A 26,344-nucleotide genomic window follows, 5' to 3' on the forward strand; every position below is an offset into this window, starting at 1 on the left:
AGTTGGTGTAGAGGAGTTAGATGATGCTGTTCAGCAGTATTCTGCTGAAAATACCTGGAGTTGGGTAAAGTGATTTTTAAATCATCTGCATGTTCGGAGAAAGCACAAACAGCATGAATAATGGCTTGAAGACAATACAGCAGCTTTATACCTCTTTATGCATGTTTATTTTATTCTAACAAAATTAAAATATTCAAGACAACTTCTCAAAGTCCAGTAACTGGTTCTCAGCACATACACAACATCAACAGGAAGGCGTGTTTAACCCACATGTAAGAGGATCTACTGAAACTGAAACTTGTGAAGAGTGTTTTGGGAGCACATGGGGTAACAAGCTGGGTGGAGAAATAGTCTGATGAATCAGGGGATCTTCTCACCTCTTCTATGGGTTAGAATGATCATATTTGGAGGAAAAACCCACATTTGTCATACAAGAGGACAGCTTCAAGTTAGACAAAATACCAACAAATAAATACAAATTCACAATCATCTATGGGCAGATCTTTTCAACTTCGATCTTAAATTTTTTATTCTTAAAAGACGCTCTTACTTTTCCTGCTTTTCATAACCATAAGTCTAGTGTTTTATATTTTTTCCTTTAATCTCTAAATCAAAGTGTAACTGTTCCAAAGTCTTATAAGTCTCAGGCCATAATGACGGGAGCCAATCAGCTGGCCTAAAATCAGCCAAGAGCGTACAGACATTTTGCAATGAACTTTGTTAAAACAACGTGCCCTTGTTGAGTCAACTCAGATAGTTCCTAAAAACACAATGAGTAGTGATTGCACGTGATGTTTTTGATTACCTGAGGCATATTGTGTGAGGTTAATTTAGTTTATAATCAAATGGGCCCCAGAAAAGGATCACTAGAGTATTTTTTGCATATATAAGAACATGGAAGTGTATAATGAAAGAATGATAGTAGCTATAAAAGGGCATAAAAAAAAACTTGTGAAAATGCAGGAAAGTCAAGCAAACAGCAGCTTAGATGTGTTTGTTTCATATTGTTGATGAACAGTTGCTGTCAATTCTACTGATTACCAAAATGATCATGCATGTAAATTAGGAAATTGCCACCATGTGTTGTTCTTGTGTCCACAGTGCTTTCTGACAGATCTTGTTCTTAGAAACAGGTCAGTAAAGGACAGCTGTGTGGCTCAGATATCCCTCAAGGACTCACTGACAGGGACACTGATGTGGGTCAGCCCGTTCCAGTGACCACTGCTAGTGTTGAAATAATATTGACTGTATATACATTATTATAGTGAGACATTCAATGACATATTAGAATTTTATCTTCAGTGTTATAATTGATATATTTGCAGTGTTGACAGCCTTGATATTTGTGTATTTCCTAGAAGTACATATGTACACGGTGTATTCAGGATGTGGCAAAACTCTGAATAACAGTAGCTGTATCTGGATGCTTGTGATAATGAAACCAAACCCTTGCAGAGAGAAGAAAAGCTTCTAATTAAATGTTTGAATTGTAAATGTATACTGAACAAAACAAATTTGCATTAACTTGCAAAAGAACACTCAATTTAAACAGTCCTGACAGCCAAAAAATGGTAGTTTACTGTAACAAAAATGGTTATGTAGAAAAAGGAATGACAATCTCACAAATTCACTAATTTGCGAAATTACATAATGCCAGCTTAGGTTGCAGGTTGCATCAGGGTCAGCGGTTTGATGAAACAATGTTCACAAGCAAGAAACTTTTACTAAAGTTAAACTGGCTGAACTTGCAAGGTAGTAAAAACCACAAAGCATACACACCCAGACACATACCCAGCTATAACGGTGACATTATACAACGTAACACTAAAAAAAACCCTGAGTCTGTTTCATTTTATATTAACTTATATTCTCATAACCCAAAATAAAAAATACAGAAAGATAAAAGACACACAGGTCTCGGTGATGGTATGCTGTGACAGAAAAAAAATGGTTTACACAACATAGACTGCCTTACAATGGGGAAAAGCAATTAGACCCATGTATGCTGACATACTCTAACACAAACACACTTTGCCCAGAGTGAATGTAGAAGCATAAGAGCAACAAGTGAGGCTACAGCAGCACTTATACATCCAATATTTCGGGTTGGTGCCTGTAGCATGTGAATGAAGAGAGGGTTGATAAGATTCTGGATGCGTTTCCACTTCACTCAAATACACGCAAAGTGAGAGTTGGCAATAATGTAACTTTACATTCGTGATATAAAGTATAAACTATTTTATCCCAAGATGATATCAATTTTATTTTGTATCTTGTATCAGTCAGTGTATCTAGGGCGATGGAAATTACGTGTTTAATACACAGGCATTAGATGTCTGGCTTTCATAGTGTTTAGTAACGTCATGTTGAAACAGTCAGCCACATCCTCTTCACACGATCTCGGTGACTGGAGGGTCTCGAGCTGAAACAGCTAACATCGCCTGTGCAACGAGGCTGCGCTGTGATTGGTCAGAAAGATCACCTCACTGCATCACTGACTGTGTGACTTTAAACACTGACGTAGCTATACCGCAACCCCTAAACTCAGCTTAAAAACCCATAACACTGTGACCAGGTAAAGTTTTGTTTTAATAACTAATGTACCCATGTCATGTGCAGAAAACACAAAATAAATATGTATTTCTAATTTGATCTTATTTCTAATTGGATCTTATTTATGTCATCACTTAAACATTTAGCTTTAGGTTCAGCAGTGACAAACTGTGTCCTAATAAAGCAATGAGAAAACAATGTGGCGCCACAAAACATGTTTATTACCGCGTAAGGAAGAGGCAGCAACATTTGCCACTGTGGCAGCCCAAAACGGTGCGTTTTGCAACTCACCAGCTCGGTGCTGATTGGTCGAAAGCGAATAGACGCTGCACGTGACGTTATCCTCTAACAGGCTCCGCAAGGAGTAAAAGGAGATAAACAGAGGGAGCAATGAGGGTCTTTTTTACTTAAATATTTGGTTTCTACTGTTGCGACTGGTGGGCAAAAAGTTATTACTACATGACAGACTCGGACATAATTTCCGCCTGGAAACAGAAACTATTTTTATTTGTGACGCTGCCATTCACCATTGAGGAAACGCTCGTCTCAGTGTGTTGGTGAAGTCTGCCAGGTATGTTTGTCTTTATCTGTACACACGATTCGTGATTTTATGGATAGAAATCTGACTTGATAATCAATATACCCATCTGTTATAATCAACGACGTAATATTCATCACCAACATTTTCTTTTTGTCCGGTCAGGAGGATAAACGTGACTTAGCTTTTTACCAACATCCACTACAAATAAAATGTTCAATTGAAAGATATTATTTGGGAATCTGATTGACTGTTCAGTTCAGGCACGTGTATTGTCACGTGTCGGCTCTTTTTATTTATTTATTTATTTATTTATTTTTAATTTGATTTAGTTTTTATGAAACCAGTACTCTTTAAATGTTTCTTTAAATGGCAGATACTTTTACTTCCTCAGTTTAAAAACGAGGGGGTGGTCTTATGTGAGGCTTGTTAACAGATTCGGTCCACACTTGCACACTCATTATCTGCAGAGTGGCCCTGCCAGAGTCCTGAAAAACTGAGACTTTAGGCTCATTAAACTAATGAGCATACCATTGTAAAAGAGTCACTAGTTGGGCCTGACTGTGAAGGGGGATTTTTTTTCAGGACAACTCATTTGTTTCACCAAAAGCTGCTTGTCTGCATTTTTTGAGACACTCTTCTCTTTTTTGTCTGATCTCTAACGCAAGTCTATTTTTGGATGGAGCTGCTCAGCACAGTGTAGCTGCAGTGTTGTAACTCCATGCCTCAGTGGAAAATTCAATTAATAATTTAATACAGTGAAGTTCATTTGCACAGGATGTTGCAGGAGACAACGCGTTTTCTCAGATTCACCTGCTATTCTAAAAATAGAGCCTCTGTTCTTTAACAGGATCATTCGATTCTCCTGATCATATGAAAAATAGAAGGGACTGGCATCTTTTATCCCTATCTTTGCTGGTGATGCAATCATTTTAAAGCCTGCTGCCAATTGAGTCAAGGTCAACCCCTTGCTTGTCTTTTAATAGTCAACTTTCAAAACTCCCAGCTGCACCTGAATATTCCCACTTCAGAAACCAGGGTGATCTAAATCTAATCAGCACACGATTTTAGCAGTCATCTTTCAAAACCTTTGGTTTTTATTCTTTTTTTTTCTTCATCTCACCTTGTGCTCATCCTCTTCAGAGCTACTGTTAATGTAATTTGCAAATGATATTCAAATCTTTAGGAAAAAAAAATGCAAACTATTATCTGTATACTGTTTTTATATTTGCATTTGTTTTAGGAGGTAATGCTAAACTTTACCAGTTGGTGGTAAAATGTTTAATTGAGATAATAATAATAATAATAATATATTTTTTTATTTAAATGATCCCGATTGGGAAATTCAGCTCTGCTTTTAACCCATCTCTCATGTACTGCCATGTTTTGCAGTCCAGGGAACAGTTGGGAGGGATACAGGGCCTTGCTCAAGGGTCTACAGTTGCTCAATTCTATCACATAGACAGTGTTGACCAGAAATGAACAAACTGAGTGATCTGTATCTGTTATTCAACAATACAAAGATGACCAATCAGCTACAGTTAGCCTGGTGTAAAGGCATTTTAAACTTTTCTTTTGCTCTTTACATTTCAATGCTATGAAACTGTCACTTGAGACGTCCCGACTGGTCTAACTTAGCTGTTCTTTGAGCTCTACAGTTGGGGTTTGCTGACTGGAAAACAGTTGGATCAAGTTTCCAAACTTGGAAGGAAGGAGATGGGGGTGTGGGGGCGAAAGTAGCAACAAGTCTGACAGTGTTGGTGCTGTGTAACCGGTCTGCATGAACTAGAACCAGCTTTCACTAAAGCAGTGGTTTTAAATCGCATTACTGAAATGCCTTGCCTAATTTCGACAGCTTTGATTGACTGGTTTAAAAATTGCAGAGCTCTTGAGTGCTAAATAATTTATTTTCTCCTTTCTTGTCCCTCTTTTGTCTACACCACTTGTTCAACCAGACTCGTCAGACCATGAACTACGTGGGCCAGCTGGCAGGTCAGGTGTTTGTCCAGGTCAAAGAATTATACCGAGGCCTCAATCCAGCCACCCTCTCTGGCTGCATCGATGTCATTGTTGTGAGGCGGCCTGATGGCTCTTTGCAGTGTTCACCCTTCCACGTTCGCTTCGGCAAAATGGGTGTTCTCCGGTCCCGAGAGAAAGTGGTATGGAAAATGAAACAAACAAATAAACAAAAAGGGATATATCAGAAAAGAAAATCTCTAGTTTTTTCATCTCTTACCTTTTCCCCTCCTTTTCTCTCTGCTGCAGGTGGACATGGAAATCAATGGAGAACCAGTGGCTCTGCATATGAAGCTTGGGGACAATGGAGAAGCATTCTTTGTGCAAGAAACAGAAAATGATCAGGTAATGATCAGGAGAAAATGGCTTTCCCTCAGCCAGGGTTGTAGTAATGCTTGTTATGACATGTTTTTCTTTGCATGACCATAACTGTAATAAAACTGTCCTGATTATGCAAAATCCCAGATACTTGAAGGCCTCTGAGAAATGAATTCAAATGAAAACACCACGAGCTCCACCAGGCTACAGCTGGGACATGCCAGTGTTAACCAGCAAGAGGCATTATCAAAGCTAATTTCCTTCTTATGCATAGTTGTATTATTTTGAAAAGGTTATGCTGTGTGCAGAGTTGGCACAGCAGCCTGGAATTTCTTTATTTCATTTTTCAACAGCCTCCTTATGTTTATCAGTGAGTGAGAGCGATGAAGGGAGTATTTACTAACCTAAGTTTTATTACCTAAAGTAAATTAAATACTGTAACCGTATGATTAAAAGTTTTATGAATTTTAAACATAAAATCAGAAATAATTTTTTCTCTCTAATTTAAGTTCCTGTTTTTACATATATGCGATTAAGCTCAGTTTTAAGTGTTTCATGCTGTTTTTCCTGCAGGTTTTGGAAACTGGCACAGCGAGTGTTTTCATTTGGGTTAACCCCCTTTTTTAAATTCCAAAAGGAAAAAAAAAGCAAAGCCACATGCACCATCATGATAAACATGTTGTTTTTTTAACCACTGTACACACATGAAGAAGAGGGCAGCCGAAAGTAATAAACAAGCGATAAAGTACTAAGACTGGGGGGCTGATTCTAACAAAGGAAGTGGGTGATTTATTCTCCCCAGGGTGGTGTCAGATTCCCAAGCTTGGAAGAGCAAAGAGGGGAGGAGCAGCAGTGTGTCTCTGAACCCATTTTCTTGGCACAGGGAAGCAAAACGTGAGGCTGTATTGTCAGACCACAAATCATATGGTTAAACATTAGCACTTCCTTTCTTTCTCTTGCTGTACATCTGCATGCATTTATACTTAGCGGCACTGACAGCAGGAGATCCTCCTAGAAAGCTTTTTCTTTCCAAGAAGCAGCGTTTTTATAGGGAGCTATAAAACTTGCTTTACAGAACAGAGAAAGAAATTCTGTTAGTAAAACATATTCAGAGGAATGAATTTGTCTCAGACCAAAATAATGCAAAACACCAGTGGGAATTAATTCAAACTTCAACATTCAGCTTCAAAATGGATGGATGGTTGCATGCCAGGACAAGTGTGTCCAGATGCAGTTCTTTTTTTTCTTATGCTTAGATAAATGCTTTAATGTTAAGGGATAACACTAATGAGGGTTGCACACAATGTTGCAATGTTCTTTGTGTGTATGTCATTCAAATCCCCAAATGCAAACCAAATTATTCTTTTGTTTCATGCAGAAGGCCCCTAAACCACTTAATTTCAATGCACATACTAAATATTTCTACACTAAGTTTCAGGTCTATTCACAGGCTTTTTCTATATTGGTAATCTTTGCTTTACAAAGTAAACATTATCTGTCTTGTGTTTCTGATTCATGCAGGAAATTGTTCCCGCCTATTTGGCCACCTCTCCCATCTTGTCAGATGGAGCCGTAATGATGAGCTCCTCTGGGCCACCTATACAGACCTTAGGCTCTCTGGGAAACAAAGGAGAGAATAGCAGCATGATGATGAAGAAAAGGAGAAAACGGAGGAGGAAGAGCCGGGCAGACAGTGCAAGGAGAGAGGAGAGTGGAGACTACTCGGCAGATGAAGACATGTTCTCCATAGACATGAGCTCTGATGAAGGGACGGAAATGGAGAGCAACAGGTAAGAAAATAGGAAGCGACTGATAGGAGAAAATAACATAGAAAGCTTCAAAGAAATTTCAAAAATGGAAAAACCCTGAGGAATGTTGGAGGAATATGATGACAGGAATTTAGAATCCAAGGACAAAGGATAGGGATTTGCATTACAGAGCAATAGTTCAATAAATCACAGAAAATCACTGAAAATATAGTGTTATCTTGCTTTGATATTAAAGAAACTTTCCATGCTTAGAAATAATAAATCTTTATTATATTGTTCTTTTAATACCCAATTTAATACTCATATTTTTCACAACATCCAACAAACATAAGAAGTAAAACAAAACACAGATGTCTTGTTTTTTTTCACTGACAGTAGTCTCAGTTGGCTGACCTGGATTGTCGCTATGAGATGTTTTGTTTTGAGTGCAGGCAAAGTGCAGCAAGCTCAGACATGACCCGTGTTTCAGTTGGTCATAGAAGCTGTTACAGAAAGACAAGTGAGAAGAAAAATGCGAAATTTAGACCATTACAAACATAATGTGTGTTTGCTCTGCAGAGCTTCATCTCGGGATGTCTTGAGAGACGAGTCTGGTGGTCCAAACAGCGGTTCTTTCAAACAAACTGGCATCTACGCTCGTTCCGATGGGGAGTGGAGCCCGGTCCATAGGTGCTCAACTCATGCAAAATCTACACATGCTTTTTGTTATCTAATACAGAAAGAGATATCTAACTTAAATTCTTCATCTTTTCCTCTCTCAGCCCTGGTAGCTCACGCCCCACATCTCCTAAGAGTGACTCTGAACTAATCACCAGTCCATTAGATGCAGACAGTCAGGATCCAGCCATGCACTGGGCCTGGGGAGAGCTGCCACAAGCTGCCACGGTACAAAAATGCCCACAATGAGCACATCGAAATGTCTGGATTGGTGCTGCATTGTTTTTAATTTTTTAATTATCCTCTTCTGGTTTTCTAGCCTTCCTTCCTCCCACTTAAGTCTGACCCACCACCCATTTATCCCGTGTCCATCCCCGTATCTGAAAGCACACACTTCCGTGTGATTACTCATAAGACTTCGGAGCGATGTGGACCCTGCCCCGAAATACCGGCGCTCCGACTGCTAACTCAGGTGGAGACAGCAGTCAAAGAGGAAACAGTCATAACAGTTGGGACAGAGTCAGAATCCATGAGGCTGGAGGCTAAGATAGAAACTTCAGACATGCAGATTAGCACAGTGGGAGGGATGGCGACAAGAATGATGGCCGACATGGAGGAGGCAGTGCCTCGTCCAGTTGGGAAGACAGACTCTCCATCCAAGAGAAAAGGTAATAGTTGCTGTTGATCCATAAAAGGGTGGATTATTTAACCAAATAATGAAGTAAAATTTCCCTGGCAGCTGTTTTCCTGTCTTGTGCAATGTTCCTCCAAGGCTCAGTAAAACTCAGTAAAATGGTATTTCCAAAGAGATAGAAATCTTATACAGAAATTATAGTAGAACTGAATTTACTTTTTTCTCTTGCAGAGAAAAGGAGTCGCCATCTTGGCTCTGATGGAGTTTACCTGGATGACATCACTGAGCTTGAGCCTGAAGTAGCAGCCCTCTATTTCCCTAAGAGGTACAGAGAGATACACATGCACACATCTGTTGTGTGTTTATAAAACCTCAGTTATGACTAATGTAATCAGATCTGGGAGTTCTGCCCCCCTCTCATAAACACTTCTGCCTCCCCTGCAGTGACAGTGGTTCAACCATGAGAAGCATCTCCGACCCAGGGCTCCACAGCACCAGTCTGTCCCCACAATCCATGAGCTCAGGAGGAGACAGTGGAGTGGACAGCTACTGTGATCCCATGTCTGACCTGCCGTCTATCACTATCTCTCTGTGTGGGGGACTCACTGACAACAAAGAGATCACTAAAGGTCTGCTATCATTTTGAATTCAAGATACACTTCATACACAATGTAAGCTTGAATTTAAAATGCATCTTTTTGCCCTTATAGAGCAGTTTTGTGAGAAGATCATCTCCTATCAACAGTTCACAGAAAACCCCTCAATCATTGATGACCCCAACTTAGTTGTGAAAATTGGCTCAAAGTAAGACATTACTACTTGTGGGAGTAAAAACATATTATATTATGTGGATTTATTTACACTTAAAGATGCAAAAAATGCAGTGTTGCAGTATATTTTTTATTCTAAAGAAAAGGCTTTGCAATGATATAGGCTAAATCCATCTTTTGTTGCATTTCTGGAACTTAGGAAGATATATTTTGTTGTCTCCCTTAGGTACTATAACTGGAGCACTGCTGCTCCACTTGTGTTGGCTATGCAAGCCTTTCAGAAACCTCTGCCAAAGGTAAGCAGTGGCATACTGCACAAGTAATGACTCAGTAGATTTATCATATTACATTACTTCTATGCGCCCTCTTCTGATCAAAGCTGGTACTACAACTTGTATGTCTCGCTGCAAACAACCTCACAATGTCACTGCAACAGCAAAACATCCACTAAATCTGCATTTCTATGACAATGCAGTTAAACACTGTCTTCTGCTTTGTTCTTTTCCCTCTCTTTTTTCGCAACTTCCTCATCCTTGACTTTATCCATTCATTCATTAGACCTCTTGCCTCAGTTATATTCAGTCATCCTTAGAGTTCCTCCTCTGTTGTCTGACTGGTGTCCTGGGCTACAGTTCTGTATGTCACGGAGGACACAACACTCTTTCAACTCTCTTATTTTTCTCATCTTATGTCCCTCTCTTCTTCCAGCTTTGTTCTTCTTTTACCTCTTTGCTTACCTATGCCTTTTCTGACACTTTATTTTTTCCATCCCTGCTTGAAAGACATTTCTGTGTTACAGTTTGTTGATTTACAGTCTAGTTTGGCTTTAGTTTTTTAATTTTTATGGTGTTGTGTTGTGGATGTTTGGGTTGTGCGTTTTCTTCTGCAGGCTGCAGTGGAGAACATTATGAAGGACAAGATGCCCAAGAAAGGAGGGAGGTGGTGGTTCTCCTGGAGAGGCCGAAATAACAACGGCAAATCGGTAAGTTGTTCTTTTCTGCTTACAAAATTGATCAAATTGTTGCTCTTTTCTTTGTGTTTACTGTTTTAATGTTTGCCAGTGTCATTGCTCAATAAATGAGAATGAAACTCTTTTTTAGGATTCAGCTGCAGAGCGTGGGGCCTGTGGCTCTGCAGAGCAGATTGGGAAAATGAAAAGCAGGTAAGAAAACATCCCAGACCACAAAAACATTTCACTTGTTATTTTACATGTATATTTTAACATTAACACTTTGGTAAACTTTCTGATGTCAGACATAAAGAAGAGTCATCATCTAGTGATGAAGACCACCTCACAGCCAAGCAAAGCTCCCCTATCATCCACTCAGAGCCTGGACCCTCGTTGGGAGGTGTGTCTTATAAGAAAACACTCCGTCTCACATCAGAGCAGCTGGTGAGGACACAAGTTTGAAATACAGTATTATTTTAAAGGTCTTATCTTTTTTGTGAATTATTTTTCAAACATCTTCTTTTCTTTTCCCTTCTCACACACACAGCTGTCGCTTCAGCTGCAGGATGGTCCCAATGATGTTGTGTTTAGTGTAACCACTCAGTACCAGGGAACCTGTCGCTGTCAGGGAACCATCTACCTCTGGAACTGGGATGACAAGATAATCATCTCTGACATAGATGGAACCATTACCAGGTTGGTGATGCAAATGTACTCCGTTTGCATGTACTTCAACAAGTACATTATCTTAGTTTGCAGTGGATTTAGATGTAGGTCCGGTGGTAAGATCATCTGTATGCCATGCACCACTGTAGCCTAAATGGCTTTTTAATGTATCTGAGGGTTCAATGCTTAGTAGCAATCAACTCACAATGGTTTCTTTTGACACATTTATTCACTGCTGAACATGAGTACACTTTTCACTGAATATTTATCTGCCTTTTTAATGTTTAATAATGGAATCAGTTGCTCAGTCTGTTTCCATTAATACATATAAATCTTTTCTCAGTCTTATTGATATTTTAACTTTTTTTTATTATTTATTTATTTATTTTAATACTCCAAAACCTAAAATCTCATGCTCCAGTCTCACCGTTTTCTTTCTTTCTGCAGGTCAGACACGTTGGGTCACATTCTGCCCACACTGGGGAAAGACTGGACTCACCAGGGTATTGCACAGCTCTACCACAAAGTCAGCCAGTAAGCAGTGATCTAGTTATATCCAACAGTCCAATTGATTTTATGAAAGCTAAAGCTTGAAGTGAATCTGTTCTTGGCCAAAAAAGGCTTACATATAACTAACAATGTATTGCTCCTATTAAATAAACCCACAACAATCATAAGCTCAGACAAATCCCACCCTTCAGGTTCATGGGATTAGCTCCTTAGGTTTGTTACATTTGAATCCCATGTTGGCTGAATTTGCCACTTCAAGGGGGAAAAGGTAAATGTTGATTTGCTTAGTTTTCTCATGATATGTCATTCACCATAATAAAAACACCATACAGAGATACTAACAAAGTTTGAAACGTGATAATTTAATCAGAGGTAGTCTTTAAAATTGAACAAACATGATTGATTGATGGAGTAAAATAGATTTTTAGTGACTACAAATTGTTTTCTCTTGTGTAATAATCTCTCTCCCTTCATCAGAAATGGTTACAAGTTCCTGTATTGCTCAGCTCGAGCAATCGGCATGGCTGACATGACCAGAGGTTACCTCAACTGGGTCAATGAGCGAGGTACCATGCTTCCAATGGGGCCTGTCCTTCTGAGCCCGAGCAGCCTCTTTTCAGCTCTACACAGGTATTCAAAGCCTCAAACACACATGTACAGTTTGTTTTAGCTTAGCTTAGGCTCTTCTGTAATGGAAAACAGCAGGAGCAGCTCCACTGATTGTGTTTTTCTTTTGTGTGTTTGACAGGGAGGTGATTGAGAAGAAGCCAGAGAAGTTCAAGGTGGAGTGTCTCACTGATATAAAAAACCTCTTCCACCCCAACACACAGCCTTTCTATGCAGCGTTTGGCAACAGACCAACGGTACATACACACACTTTCACATCAGGCATGCTTAACAGCAAACACCTGGTCATTTTAAGTCCATAATTTTTGCCAGATATACTATTAATGATCAGATTTGATTTAGATAAATCTCAAATATTTAACACATTAATCTCGCTACTTTTTTATTTCTAGGATGTGTATTCCTATAAAGAAGTAGGAGTACCACTAAACAGGATTTTTACAGTAAACCCAAAAGGGGAGCTGGTGCAGGAACACGCCAAGACCAACATCTCATCGTAAGTCCTGCATCCAGTTCGCAAGCTCTTTAGAAGGAAGCAGTATCATACAGACATACACATGGATGTTGCAGCTCACTTTATGCACCTCTTCTCCTTAGTTATGTCCGTCTGGGTGAAGTGGTGGACCATGTGTTTCCTCTCAAGATGCGATCCTCTTCATCAGACTTCCCATGCTCTGATACCTACAGCCATTTCACTTACTGGAGGGAGCAACTCCCCCAGGTGGACCATCAGGGAACTACACCCCCACAGACTCCTGATCCCAGCAGCTGACTGCTACCTGTGACTGCTCAGCTTCCCCTGGCAGGAAGAGCACTGACTAGCTGATGGCATGCGATATGAGATATAGCAGCAATCTGGACATAATTATGATTACATGTGTGATTAAATAATAACGTAAATTCTTATAGACAATTTAGCACTTTTCTCTACACAGCAGACTTAGTAGGAAAGTCTGCTGTGAATAGTTTTAAGGCACAAGATGAGTACAGGGGGCACTTTTATCAAAGGACTAGATGTGTGTATATATAGGAGAAATTATAGTTATTTATTCAGGCAGCTTAGTGTGGATCTTAGTTAGGAGGGAAGTTTACTTTTTCTTATTTTAATCCAGACAGTTGTTTTCTGTGTTGCTGCATCTGTTCATCAGAGCTCATAACTCTACAGCACACACACCAGATGGCAAGTTGTGCAAAACAATCCATGTAGATTTATTTTCTTACTCTAAAATTTCTTATTAATCACACAAGCAACATGCAGCTCTACACGTGCAACTGTACGATTGTGTATGTGTGTGTGTGTGTGTGTGTGTGTGTAAGAACTGCAGTGCTGTTTATAAGAAATCAGTCTCAATCAGTATTAGTGTTGTAGATCATTAAAATGATTCTGACAGCACAGTGGTAGTAAAAACATGTATGCACTTTTTTAGCTGGTTTAAAATGAATGTAACTGAACAGAAGAGCACAACACTTTTAATGGCCATAACTGTTTGCTTCCTCTAAAAACTAAGATTATCTGTGTGATGATTTGTTGAATTACCTTTATTTTTATATCTAAACCACAGTATGCATGTGCTGAATGAGAACCATGTGATAGGCTTAATGGAGCAACTTTTATATTATATAATAAGTTACAGTTTGTGGAATGACACAGTATGTAGTCTATGTAGACCACTGATATGGACTGCCCGAATAGACAATGACTGATACAGTATGAAATTCAGCTTATAATTGTAGACTACAGTATTGATAGGATTGTTTGACAGGTTTCTTTTTATGTAGCAAATGCTAGAAACAGGATATTCATTTCTTACAATAGCAGAGAGAATATGAGGTTATAAACAGTGTATAAGCAGGGATCTCTGTTGCAGAGCTCCTGTCTTATGTATGAGATGTGCAAAAAGTACTGAAATATGTTATAACATTAGGCCTTAAATGTAGTTTAGGAGAGATGTGTAGTTCATTATAAATGCTATTATTCTTTCCAAGAAAGAGCTGAAACTGCTTGAAATGATCTTTGTTTGCTTTAACTGTGAACATGATCTGTTATTTGTTCTACTTTGACTGGATCATTGATAAAGTGGTGACATCAAACTCAGTAAAAGAGGACTTTGGTACCACAGTGACTGTGTTGTGTTGTGTTGTATTCCATGTTTTTCCATAGAGCAATGTCATCTCCTCCACCTGAACAGCTGATCACTGTTTCATTTGAACCCAGGCAAGGCCTCCGTACAGTGTTTTGTCATGCTTGAAAATGAAAGCTTATAAGTGTTTCTACACCAAAGTTACTAAACTTATTGAAATTCAGTTATTTGCTGTCCCTTAAAATGTTTTTATTACAGTGATGCATTAGATAACTTACTATCAAGCATAATTTGCCAGCATAAAATAGGGCTGGGGGATTAATTGATAAAATCGACTGATCAAATTTTTCTTTTTTGATGATTTATTTTTTTGAAAATCCATTTTTTTCTTTTTTTTTATATGCACCACAAACTATCATTGGGCTTCCATAGCTAGCAGTGGACTCAACCATCCCTCCACAGCAGAACGGTGTTTGTCTGAAAGCATTAACATATATGCAGTGAAGTGAGCCCTCACTCATGCCTGGAGTTTAGCTGTCTTATAACTGCAGTGAGAAATGCTGCTTTCTTTGAGATGCAGAAGAGAATTTCAGCCCAGAAACTCGTGTTAAGAGACAACTTACATTAGGGGATTCATTTCTGCATTGGATCCCATATGATAAGGATCCAGATGGAAAGAGATCACGGATACAGTTGTGTCGAATATCTCTGCAAGATAAGAAGCCGTTTGTAAGGAGGAAACATTATGGCATTATTCATTCATATAAATGAATAAATAAAGCACATTTTCCAAGCAAAAGCTTTAATTTTAATATTGTTTTTAAAAAGTTTTATGTGTTTTTAAGAAAGAAAAAAAAGGGGGGGGGGGGGGGATCAATTAAAATTGGAAATTTGGTTAGAGAAAAATCAGAGATTTTATTTTTAGGCCATATCTCCCAGCCCTAGCTTTAACAGCTCAGTGCATTTAGGTCTGTAACTGTGGATTGGATATTACTATAAGGCATCATTATAACGCAAACTCAATTTTCAACTGTAGAATATACATGGATGTGGCAGGAACTACCTCAAAGTCAGGTTTACTGAAGGGCCAGGTGTTTTAAATATTAGTTAAGATAGTAGGGCATATACAAGGAGTAAAGTCTGGCCCATGATTACTAAGGAATTGACACAATATGCCACTTTATGCTCCTGCCTCCCTTTTTTTTCCATTTTTAGAGTAGCTGCGCCTCCCCATTTGAGATATCTCTATCCAATGTGCATAATATGTTAGGTTGTAGGACCTCATGGAAAATCTTCTCTTGCTTGAATTATGTTTTAGCATTAACTGTAAAATGAAACAAAACGTTCATAAGGAACCCTTCAGTCAGAATTTGACATGTGAACCTCTGTCAGTTCTTCTGACCAGGCTCTGCTACGGGTGGAATTATAAAATAAATAAATTAATAACTGCAATAGTCAGTATTTTATTTTATTTTATTTTATTTTATTTTATTTTATTTTATTTTATTTTATTTTATTTTATTTTATTTTATTTTATTTTCCATGAGGATGATGCGCCATAGTTTGTGGAGGTTACTTCAGAGCAGAGTCGAACTTGAGGAGGGAGGAGTTCCCAAAACCCAGCTACACCATTGGCCAGCCCTGCAGGTTGCTGCTCTGCACTCAGACTGAAGAGAAAAAGCTTTCAAGTAAGAAAACCGAAAATCAATGAGAGTAGCCAGCTGCAAAGATCGGGATTGTTTTTAGTAGAGAATGACGAACACGGTAAGACACAAATTTTTTTATAACCCTTTTAAAACGCAGTTATGTTCATTTGTGTCAGTTGTTGCATCACTTCGCTCCTCGGTCTCATTACACGCTTTAAAAGTTAACAATGACTATAAAAGATATGTAGCAGTTCAGTAATGTTAGAGATAAATACAATAAAATGTTTGCCGTCTGAATTATTTAGCAGAGATTGGAGCTTATTGCTGTGCAGCTGAGTCGTCTTAAGCTGCAGAAACTTTGCCCTACTTCTTACCATTGTCGGTGTTTCTAAGACGTTGCTTAATATTGAGTTGTTCAGGTCATAGTACAAAACAGAAACTATACAATGAAAAGGAGAAATGATGGCACTGTGTTGTTTCTTCTTATCTCAACAGAGTTATTGCTTGTTGAAGACGTTAAATTAGTCTTAAAATAGCTTTTCAAAGTGATACAATAACATTATAACATTATAATCTGTCTTTGTTAAAGTTGTCCAGCACTAACTTGAATGCTTTTAAATTAATTATTGTTTCTACTCCCAGTATACAGATTTAGCCACAGCTGGCCCTGAAGATGAAGAGTTTGTGGATATTTTGGAGGATATCAGACGCTACAGTGATCTTGGCTTTGCCCTCAGGACCTTTAGCCCCCAGCCATACAAGGGGGCCCCACCCTTCACCACGGCTGAACTCAACCGAGTTGTGCTGGAGTCCCAGTATATGCGCTACGTGGCCAAAGAGGTGTGATACAGTCTTTAGAAAAGATGTAGCATCAAAGTTTTGCATTGTCTCATCATCAACAAGGACTCAGGCTTCTCCCCCACATTCAGGTTGCCATGGAGAGGGGCTCATCTGTGGAGAAAGTGAGAGAAGAAGCCAGCGGGATTTTGGATGAAATGTCTCAAAACCTGCAGCTGGGGTTTATCAGGCTGATGGCCTACACAATGAACAAAGTATTCAAGAGGCTCTTCAGTGGCATCTTTGTCAACATAGAAGGAATCAACATGGTCAGTTAGAAATAACTACTGAATAACAACTATCAGTAGACCACACTGTAGTACTTCAAAGTGTATGAACTTTTTAAACACTCTCTTTTATATTTCTGCACAACTATGACCTAAATCTTCATCAGGTTTTTACACAAGTCATATAAATAATAATAATAAGAAGAAGAATAAACAATTAAACACAATAGACAAAGGAAAAATATCTGTAATTTACTTATTATGGAAAATGAAAAGTACATATCTGAGTGGCAATCATTTGAACCTCCATGAATTAAACTGAAGGCGAAATTAGAGTTAGTTGTTTTCAGTCAGTGACAGACATTTATTCAGCGGATCTTCAGGTCTAAGAAAAAGAGTCATTGATCCTCATCAGACAAGAATTGTCATCTTTAAAGAGTTAGTGTCACACACAGATAATGTACAAATTAAGCAAATTCAGGACTGGAGTTGTCAGAAGTGACTGAGCAACAAACCATGCCTTCAATAACAAGGTGTGTGTGATCTGTGAAGTCTAAAACCCCATCTCAGGGTAACTAAGCAACTTTAGGCCTCTGGCTAATATTAATGTGTATGTGTCTACAATCAGGAAAATACAACAGTGTGCACAGCATGACTGCAAAAAGAAATAGGAATTAAAGAAAATAATAATAATAATAACAATAATAATAATAATAATAATAATAAAGAATAAAATTCCTCCAAGCTGACATGCAGCACGGATCAACAGCCATTAAAAACATTTAGTTGCAGTTAATTATTCATTTTACCAATTACCACTTATTTAATTTTAATAATCTTCTTTAATAAATTAATAACATATTGTAATGATTATGTAATTACTTATTTAACTGAATTCTGTTTGTCTCCCTTTAAGTCTTTAGAATCTAAAGACATTATTATTCTTTCGAAATGAAATTTGGGAGCTGCACTTATTTCTCCCTCATGTTGGAGTTTCAGTTCTTTGCCAAAAAACCATTTATCTTCCTCTCTGAGCTTGTTAATTAACATGACATTTTAAGGTTTTAAGAATCTATGTTTAATGTCTGGGTGAACATTATTTTTTTTATAAAGTCTTTACTTTTTCTTTTACTCCAGCTGCAACAAGCTGTTCAGGAGAGTCCTGTGATCTTGATGCCCAATCACAGGAGTTATGTGGACTTCCTGGTTGTCTCCTACGTCCTGTTCATCTACGACATCCCAATCCCTGTTATTGCTGCTGGAATTCGCAAGTATCTATTTATATTTTAAAAACATGCTTTTATTTGAACCATAAAAGTTCCCAAAATATAGCCCCTGACTTTTCTTTTTTTTTCTTTTCATATGATCTCGTCTTCCACTGTAAAGCTCTTGCAGGGATGAAGATTGTTGGAGAAATACTTCGTCGCTCCGGGGCATTCTTTATCCGGCGTGCCATTGGCTCTGATAAACTCTACTGGGCTGTGCTGTCAGAATATGTCCGAACCATTGTTAGGGTAAGATGCTTAGTAATGGGTGTCATCAGTCTGTCATAACTATTTAGAAACTTTGTTTTCATGTGTTTCTCAGTCCATTGTTTGCTGTCAGTTTCAGTGGCTCTAACATTTAAACATGTATTCTGCAGAATGGATTTGCTCCTCTGGAGTTTTATGTGGAAGGTTTCAGAAGTCGCACACTTAAGGCTCTCACACCAAAGTTGGGTGAGTTTATTTGTCCCTGACTATGAGAGCACCCTTTTCCAGAGCAGATCTTATTGGCTTTGGAGCATCTAAATAATTTGTTGCTCTAATTTCACAGCAAATAACCACAACTGCCGTTGTCCAAACCCACAATTCCATGTTGTTGTTTTTTTCAGTCATAATAACCTTAATAATCTGGTCCTGTAGCTATCTAGGTCTATTTTACAGTCTGTTTTCCACATCTGATACAATTTGGAATATTTAACACTCCCACAGTCAAGGAAAACCCTTAGTTTTTAGAAAAACAAATAAAATTTCAGAGGTTAAAAGGCACACCAGGTTACAGCACTTTCAGTTCTGTACGTAACTCATAGACATTAACTTCCACATTTCTAGTCCAGAAATGTTTCTGTTCATTTAAAGAAATATTTAAATCATGATCTTTAAGCTGTGTGTATTCTGTGTATGTGCCTGTGTGTCTGCTTAACAATGTCTATATGTGTCGGCAGGTATGATGCACATGGTGCTGGAGCCCTTCTTTAAAGGGGAGGTGTATGACATCACATTGTTGCCCATCAGTATCAGCTATGACCGAGTGCTGGAGGAATCGTTGTTAGCACATGAGTTACTGGGTGTCCCCAAACCCAAAGAAAGCACCATGGTAGGCACTGGTCACACCATTTGCCTTATCAAAAGTTATTCATGAAGCTACCAGTTCAGAACTTCAGCATTTTCTCTGTGCATACCAATTTGTTTACATGTGTTGGAATTTTTTTTTACACTTACAGGGGTTTTTTTCTTCAAATTTAAGAAGTTTAAGTCATAAAATCGTACATTTGTAGCCGAAATTCCCCCCAGTGAGCCAGCGTTTACATGACAGACATGGTCTTTTTTTTTCAGGATAATGGTGCAGTCTTTCTACTTCCTTTCTCTGAGTCTCCTCTGTTTGCTCTTTCCTTTTAACTGTTGTCTCTGCTTTGAGAAAATACCACAGAGGTAGTGTAAAGAGGGCATTCCTAGACCCAAAAAGATGGGAAATACAGTCAAGATTAAAATAAACATTATGGAATTTCCTATGACAGTTATTAAAAAACAGAATAATCATTTATGTTATATGTTATCTGTTAAAGTTGTTTTTATACTTGCATTCAAAAGACAAAAGATAAAGTATTAGTGAACATTTTTATTTTTTTTACTTTATTTTATAGAAAACCATCAGGTTTAGGGGACTAATTTAAGGAATGTCTTAGGTTTGGGTGGGTTAATGTCACCTTCACAACAGTAAAGATTCATTACTGCATCTCAATAACAAAATTCACAATAAATATTTGATCTTAAAGTTAGTGTATTAATAAATCTAACGCTCTTACATGAGGTTTCGCTCTTGCTCTGCAGGGTTTGCTGAAGGCTAGCAGAGTTCTGCAGGAGAATTACGGCAGCATGCATGTGAACTTTGGCCATCCCTTGTCTGTTCGGCAGCTCTGTGAGGGCAAGATAAATCGCTCCCAGTATAACCTCATACCGAGGTAGAGAAAAATTTATACTACACTAATAATTTACAGTAACCATCTGTAGTTTCTTTGCTCAAACTTAATCAAAGTCTTAACAACCTTTTAACTGTTAAACTGTTCAACAGTGGTATGACCCCTTTAGTAATTCACATTCCAGTTTAACTGCAGCAAAGCTCCTCTGTCTCCCCACCCCTTCTTCTCTCCCCTAATGCCTATTCACAGAGATCTTCCTCAGAAGCCCACTGCAGAGGCCCAGGCCTGCGTGAGCTGGTTGGCTCATCTGATTGTACGAATGCAAGAGGAGGGCTCTCGGATCAGCCCCTGGTCTTTGATGGCATGCCTGTTGCTCCAGTTTCCAACCACAGTTTTAACAGAAGAGGGTCTGCTGTGGGATCAGCTCACAGAGAAAACCCTCTGGCTCAGGAGGTTGATGCTAGACTTTGGGGCTCGTCTGAACTGGCCTGGTGGGTGGGGAAGTGCTTACATTTTGTATACTTGCTGCTAATCTTATTTCTGCTTGTGTTGTTTTTAAAACAGTTGTCTTTAAGATTTGAGAAATTTTAGGTTCCACTTGCATTGACTTTTTGAGGGTTACTTTCACATGCTTTAAAGGACCAGTAGGTGGCACTTGTTTTGCCACTTGCTGACTTGTTAAAGGAAGCAGTCAAAGTTAATGCACAGTAGGATCTGAGTGTGTCAGCATCACATGTCAGGACTGTAAAGGCTTCTTTAACCTGGTCTGAGGTAGATCAGACAGATTAGGTGAATGTAAGTTGGCACAAGTTTCACGTTCACTTAGGAGATGCTCCATGGATTAATGCCCTTTAAGTAACTTAGCCTAAGACAACCCCACTGAACTGTCTCACATTAGTCTCCTGTTTGCACATATACACACATGCAGGCGTGTTAGCACATGTACGCATGTGATCTATTCTGAAAATCAAATCTACCTCTGAAACAAGGCTAATGTGTCAAAACTGCATTGCAGATCACATCCCTGACTCAGATGTGATGTCATCCACCGTGGTCCTTCATCGCTCCATCGTTCACCGTAAAGCGGGGCGTGTCTACCTGGTTCAGGAGGACGAGCCTGAGAGGAAACATCCACTCAGCCCAGAGGAGGGTGTGATGAGAACAGCAACTGCAGTTCTGATGCTGGTTTCCTATAGGAATCAGGCCCTGCATGTCTTTGTGCGTCCAGCCTTGCTCGCTATGGCAATGCTTATCACGAAAAGCTCACAAAAAGGTGAGTGTTTTGCACAAACAGAAATCTGTATTTTTTGGTGCATTGTGTAGTATTTGCTCTTACTTCATTGGGATCCACTGTTCTGTTCACAGATGAGCTCCTCTCCTTCTTCTGCTTCCTACAGGATGTTTTCTCCAATGAGTTCATCTTCATCCCTGGCAGGTCGTCTCAGGTAACAGTCTCACCAATCAGTCATTAAAAATGATAGTTTACAACTATTCTTTTGCCGTACTGGGCATGCTCACTTAGTACAACCCTATAGGCCGCTTTATTATTTGTATAGCAAACATCTAAGTAGTCATTTAAACTGCAGTAACTAGGTGGGTTTAAGCTTGCAGACATGGTTAAGAGGTCCTCTTAAGGTTTAAAATATGCAACAGAATAAAAAAGAGATTTTTTATTATTTCAGAAGCTTGTAATTTGGCCTGTTCACGTTAATAGAAAAGCAAGCATATTTCTGAACATGCACCATGTTGAACTGTGAAACAGATGGCCCACAGCAGCAGACCACCAAGTATCCAGAGCATCTGATACCTGCTTTATCACAACAGCAAACACTGTAGAAAGGCTCAGGACATTTTAGCTTTTTAAAACTTTTCTCCAGATTTTAGCCCAGTAGAGAGACTTTTATCGTGACTGTCCTTTCCACAAATATAAAGCAGTTTTGCTTTGTGAGGAAATATTTCTAGTTTCTTCTTGAATCTATAAACTGAAAATATTAAGCATTTCAAAGGACAAAAAGTCCAACTTGTAAGTAGCCTTGATCCAGATGTAAATGTACATAGTAAAACCTTTATTACTTTTGCTATTATGATGGTTTCTAGATTATCTTTGTCTCCATCAGGACTTTGAGGAAGCATGCTGCCTTCTAAAGAAATGTGGAGCGATCTATGTCACTCAGCAGGAGGTGACGGTTTCTGCTGCAGGACTGGAGGTGCTATCCTTCCTGCAGGAGTTGCTAAAACCCTTCATGGACTCTTATCAGGTGCTTTACCTTTTTTATCTCTCTTTACAATGAAATGTTATGCTCTGAGATAAAACTTTGGTGGGGAGAAGGAAGCCCTTGGTACTGCATTTGTCCAGTTTTACAATGACTAATTTAAAATATAGCTCTAACTGCAAGTTGAACAGGAGGTTTATTCAGGTGTTTTTCTTTTCAGCTGATGTTCAGATACCTCTGTGAGGAGGGAGATCATGTGTTTACAGACAAACAGTTCCTACTTGCTGTGCGAAACCTGGCTACAAAGCTAATCCTCTCAGGTAAAACAGAAAGTGTTTAAAAAGATCCCCGACTTCTGTGATCATCTCCAGCTGGTGAACTTGCTTTTGTTTTTTTGGTCTTTTGTAGGTGAACTTCACACATATGAGGCCCTTTCATCAGACACACAGAAAAATGTTTTGTCTGCACTGCGAAGACTGGAGGGTGTGACAAAGTTGAATTCTGAAAATAATGAATATAAAGTGAACAAAGCGGCTGTCAGGAGAACTGGCGACATGCTCTGTAAGTCTTCTGAACTTGTTATCTATTTTTATCTTGCTTTCTTTAAAATATTGACTTTAAATTCAATTCTGTGTTGTTGGCTTTTGCTTGTATTTGCCACGCTAACAAGCAACAGCCTGAGGGATTTTGTTTCCTTTCCTCTCTCACTTTAGCTGGGAAAATCCGTCCACAGAATCTCCAGGCCGCACCAGATGCCAGACTTTAGTCTCAGTTGGAGCAGATCCATCTTTGGTGTCACCTTGCGGTTGCATTTTTCCCTCCCTCATTTTCACCCTCCTGTTCTTTTATGCTAGCATTTATGTGCCTACATTCTGAGGTTGGTGATCTGACTGTGCTCCACTCTTGAATGTTGGCTACCTCTGTATCCGTACACCCATCCCCCAGATCAGAGAGCTGAGGTGGAAAACTGAAAAAGCCCTGACATAGTGACTCAAATGTGGCTTGTTTTGTTTTATGAGTTTGATCACAAATGGTTTGGAAATTATTATGTGAGAATAAAAGAGAATAAATCTAAAGATTAATAAATGAAACTGATATGGGAACATAAAGAGGTATAAATAAAAATTCTAGATGTGGATTTAAAAAGGGGAAATTAGAACACATATAAATAACATTTTATTTTAACTTTTGTTTACTTCTTACTGTATTTTGCTCTAAATAAAAAAAAACATATTTTACAAGTATTTTAAGCTAATTTTTATATTATGTAATTATGTTTCATTGTTTTATTTTCCTTTTGTTTACACCTTTAATTATTTCTCTTTTTTATATAAATATGTTTTTAAATCAGAGTGGAAAACAGATAGTGTTTAACATATCCTTGTTTTTATACCTGATTTTTTAATTAATTCTGTTGTTTATACCTCTTTATTTCCATATTATCATCTTCTTATATTATTATATATTCATATATATATGATCTTATTATTATTATTATCTTTTTCAGATTTTTTTCTCTCTGATATACATAATGCAGAAGCATCGCTGGTACATGTGGATGGACTTTGTAACAAATTTTAAGTAGATTTTATTCTGTTAACATTTAACATTTTTGTTAGATTTTTTGTTGATTCCTATTATCAATAATGCACTTTAAAGTATGATTACTTGTAAGTAAAATGAGAAAACAAAATGTATTGTTACTTTATTAATGTTGTTGTCTATGTCCTAAAGATCAAACATTATATGCTCTTGAATGATGTCAGATTTAATTTGTTAGAGATGTTTATTTTAAGTTCTTTACATTTCAATAAATGCAAAAGAGATGTAACAAAACGCAACGCACTGTAGATTACTTTCCTTTTCACATTTAAATATCATTTCCTTGATTCTCTTCGGTTCTTTAAGTGAAAGCTGAGGTCAAAGTTCAGCGTCTTCCAGATATGCAAACCAATCAGCTGAACTTTTAACCTGTCAGCAGTTAGATGAAGGCCTCTTTGTGCCAACTAACCGTACATTGTGTTTGACATGGACAGAGATTATCGATACACAGGTGGCACGTCGACCTTGATGCGTAAAGCGCTGACAGGGTCCTGGCAGAACACCGAGATGTACTCCAGCACCTTTGAATTCATCTTTTTCTCGCTCTCCTTGGCTCTGAGGCGCTCTTTGTCCCATCTCTCTTTCTCACCGTTCATTTGGGAGAACAGGTTGATCTGGTGCGCAGCGTGGCAGCCAGGATGTAAAAACCTCCCTGCAGCATGTGGCAAAAAGCGGCGCCTACACTGGTCCCACACAAGAGAATAAATCTGTAAAAATTAATAAAAGAAACAGAAATGGGAACATAAAGAGGCATAAATAAAAAATCTAGATGTGGATTTAAAAAAGGGAAATTAGAACACATTTAAAGAACATTTTATTTTAAGGTTTGCTTACTTCTTACTGTATTTTGCTCTAAATTAATATATTAAAAAAAACATTTTACAAGTATTTTAAGCTAATTTTTATATTACGTAATTTTGTTTCATTGTTCCCTAGAGCTAGCTTTTGCGGCCGAGGATCCCCTATGGCCCCTCTTGCAGGTGGTGAGCCCAAGGGAGGAGAGGCCCATGTCTCCCTTTCGGGCTGAGCCTGACCGGGCCCCATGGGCAAAGACCCGGCCACCAGGTGTTCGCCTCCGTGCCCCACCTCCAGGCCTGGCTCCAGAGGGGGGCCCCGGTGACCCACGTCTGGGCAAGGGAAACCTTGGTCCTTGTTTTTTCATCATCATAAGGGTGATCTGAGCCGTACTTCGTCTGGTCCCTCCCCTAGACACCTGTTTGCCATGGGTGACCTTACCAGGGGCATCAGCCCCTGACAACATAGCCGCTAGGATCGTCAGGACACACAAACTCCTCCACCACGATAAGATGGCGGCTCAGGGAGACTGAGCTGGTGCGCGAGGTTGAGAGGTTCTGGCTAGATATAGTTGGAGGGGCTGGACCCTCTTCCATTCTGGAGTTGCTCCCAGTGAGAGGCACCGAGCAGGTGTGGGCATACTCATTGCTCCCCAACTTGCCGCTTGTACGTTGTTGTTTACCCCGGTGGACGAAAGGGTGGCCTCCCTTTGCCGGGTCCTGACTGTTGTTTGTGCTTATGCACCAAATAGCAGCTCAGAGTACCCACCCTTTTTGGAGTCCTTGGGGGGGGTTGGAGAGCACTCTTTCCGGGGACTCCCTTGTTCTGCTGGGGGACTTCAGTGCTCACGTAGGCAATGACAGCGAGACCTGGAGGGGCGTAATTGGGAGGAACAGCCCCCTTAATCTAAATCTGAGTGGTGCTTTGTTGTTGGACTTCTGTGCTCTTCATGTCCATAATGAACACCTTGTTCAGACTTAAGAGTGTCCACATGTGGACATGTGGACACTAGGCCGCAGTTTGATGATCGACTTTGTAGTTGTGTCGCTGGACTTGCGGCCACATGTCCTGAACACTCGGGTGAAGAGAGGGGCAGAACTGTCAACTGATCACCACCTGGGGGTGAGTTGGCTCAGATGGTGGGGGAGGATGCCGGTCAGGCCTGGTAGACCCAAGCATGTTGTGAGGGTCTGCTGGGAACGTCTGGCAGAGTCCCCTGTCAGAAAGAGTTTCAACTCCCATCTCCTGCAGAGCTTCAACCATGTCCCGGGTGAGGCGGTGGACGTTAAGTCGGAATGGGCTGTGTTCCGCGTCTCTATTGTCGAGGCGGCCACCCGCAGCTGTGGCCATAAGGTCGTTGGTGTCTGTCGTGGCGGTAACCCCCGAACACGTTGGTGGACACCGGCAGTAAAGGATGCCGTCAAGCTGAAGAAGGAGTCCTATCAGGCCTTTTTGGCCTGTGGGACTCCAGAGGCAGCTGATGGGTATTGGCAGGCTAAGAGGAATGCAGCTTCGGCAGTCGCTAAGGCAAAAGCTCGGGCATGGGAGGAGTTTGGAGAAGCCATGGAGAATGACTTCCAAATGGCTTCGAGGAGATTCTGGTCCACCAACCGGCGGCTCAGGAGGGGAAAGCGGTGCTCCTTCAACACTGTGTACAGTGGGGATGGGGGGCTGCTGACCTCGACTTTCGACATTGTGAGGTGGTGGAGGGAATACTTCGAAGACCTCCTCAATCCCACCAACACATCTTCTGAT

The 26,344-nt window shown here is 39.4% G+C and overlaps 2 protein-coding genes across 2 annotated transcripts; both read left to right on the forward strand.

The window, feature by feature from the left end:
• Positions 1 to 2,916: 2,916 nt before the first annotated feature.
• Positions 2,917 to 13,901, forward strand: lpin1b (lipin 1b). Its single transcript, XM_041976810.1, has 20 exons — positions 2,917 to 3,124; positions 5,047 to 5,250; positions 5,357 to 5,452; positions 6,947 to 7,215; positions 7,753 to 7,863; positions 7,956 to 8,079; positions 8,171 to 8,519; positions 8,717 to 8,810; positions 8,930 to 9,114; positions 9,196 to 9,289; positions 9,482 to 9,551; positions 10,145 to 10,237; positions 10,356 to 10,417; positions 10,510 to 10,648; positions 10,752 to 10,900; positions 11,318 to 11,404; positions 11,858 to 12,010; positions 12,129 to 12,243; positions 12,400 to 12,503; positions 12,605 to 13,901. The coding sequence occupies exons 2-20, from the start codon at positions 5,059 to 5,061 to the stop codon at positions 12,777 to 12,779; spliced, it is 2,661 nt and encodes an 886-aa protein (XP_041832744.1). The 5' UTR covers positions 2,917 to 3,124; positions 5,047 to 5,058; the 3' UTR covers positions 12,780 to 13,901.
• A 1,837-nt stretch (positions 13,902 to 15,738) lies between these two features.
• gnpat2 (glyceronephosphate O-acyltransferase 2) lies at positions 15,739 to 23,430 on the forward strand. Its single transcript, XM_041976811.1, has 15 exons — positions 15,739 to 15,852; positions 16,377 to 16,574; positions 16,664 to 16,840; positions 17,936 to 18,065; positions 18,185 to 18,312; positions 18,441 to 18,516; positions 19,005 to 19,156; positions 19,891 to 20,021; positions 20,229 to 20,470; positions 20,995 to 21,252; positions 21,345 to 21,424; positions 22,097 to 22,237; positions 22,413 to 22,512; positions 22,601 to 22,753; positions 22,906 to 23,430. The coding sequence occupies exons 1-15, from the start codon at positions 15,841 to 15,843 to the stop codon at positions 22,956 to 22,958; spliced, it is 2,031 nt and encodes a 676-aa protein (XP_041832745.1). The 5' UTR covers positions 15,739 to 15,840; the 3' UTR covers positions 22,959 to 23,430.
• Positions 23,431 to 26,344: the final 2,914 nt, after the last annotated feature.

The sequence above is a fragment of the Melanotaenia boesemani genome, chromosome 22, assembly GCF_017639745.1.
Source record: "Melanotaenia boesemani isolate fMelBoe1 chromosome 22, fMelBoe1.pri, whole genome shotgun sequence".
Taxonomy (NCBI): domain Eukaryota; kingdom Metazoa; phylum Chordata; class Actinopteri; order Atheriniformes; family Melanotaeniidae; genus Melanotaenia; species Melanotaenia boesemani.

What these genes read in the sequence shown, in the direction of transcription:
- lpin1b (XM_041976810.1), top strand. Translation starts at nt 5,059, where the DNA reads ATGAACTACGTGGGCCAGCTGGCAGGTCAGGTGTTTGTCCAGGTCAAA. An exon ending in ACGGAAATGGAGAGCAACAG is followed by an intron (nt 7,216 to 7,752) that starts GTAAGAAAATAG and finishes TTTGCTCTGCAG; the next exon opens with AGCTTCATCTCGGGATGTCT. An exon ending in GCCAAGACCAACATCTCATC is followed by an intron (nt 12,504 to 12,604) that starts GTAAGTCCTGCA and finishes TCTTCTCCTTAG; the next exon opens with TTATGTCCGTCTGGGTGAAG.
- gnpat2 (XM_041976811.1), top strand. An exon ending in TGCGCTACGTGGCCAAAGAG is followed by an intron (nt 16,575 to 16,663) that starts GTGTGATACAGT and finishes CCCCACATTCAG; the next exon opens with GTTGCCATGGAGAGGGGCTC. An exon ending in TGTTATTGCTGCTGGAATTC is followed by an intron (nt 18,066 to 18,184) that starts GCAAGTATCTAT and finishes TCCACTGTAAAG; the next exon opens with CTCTTGCAGGGATGAAGATT.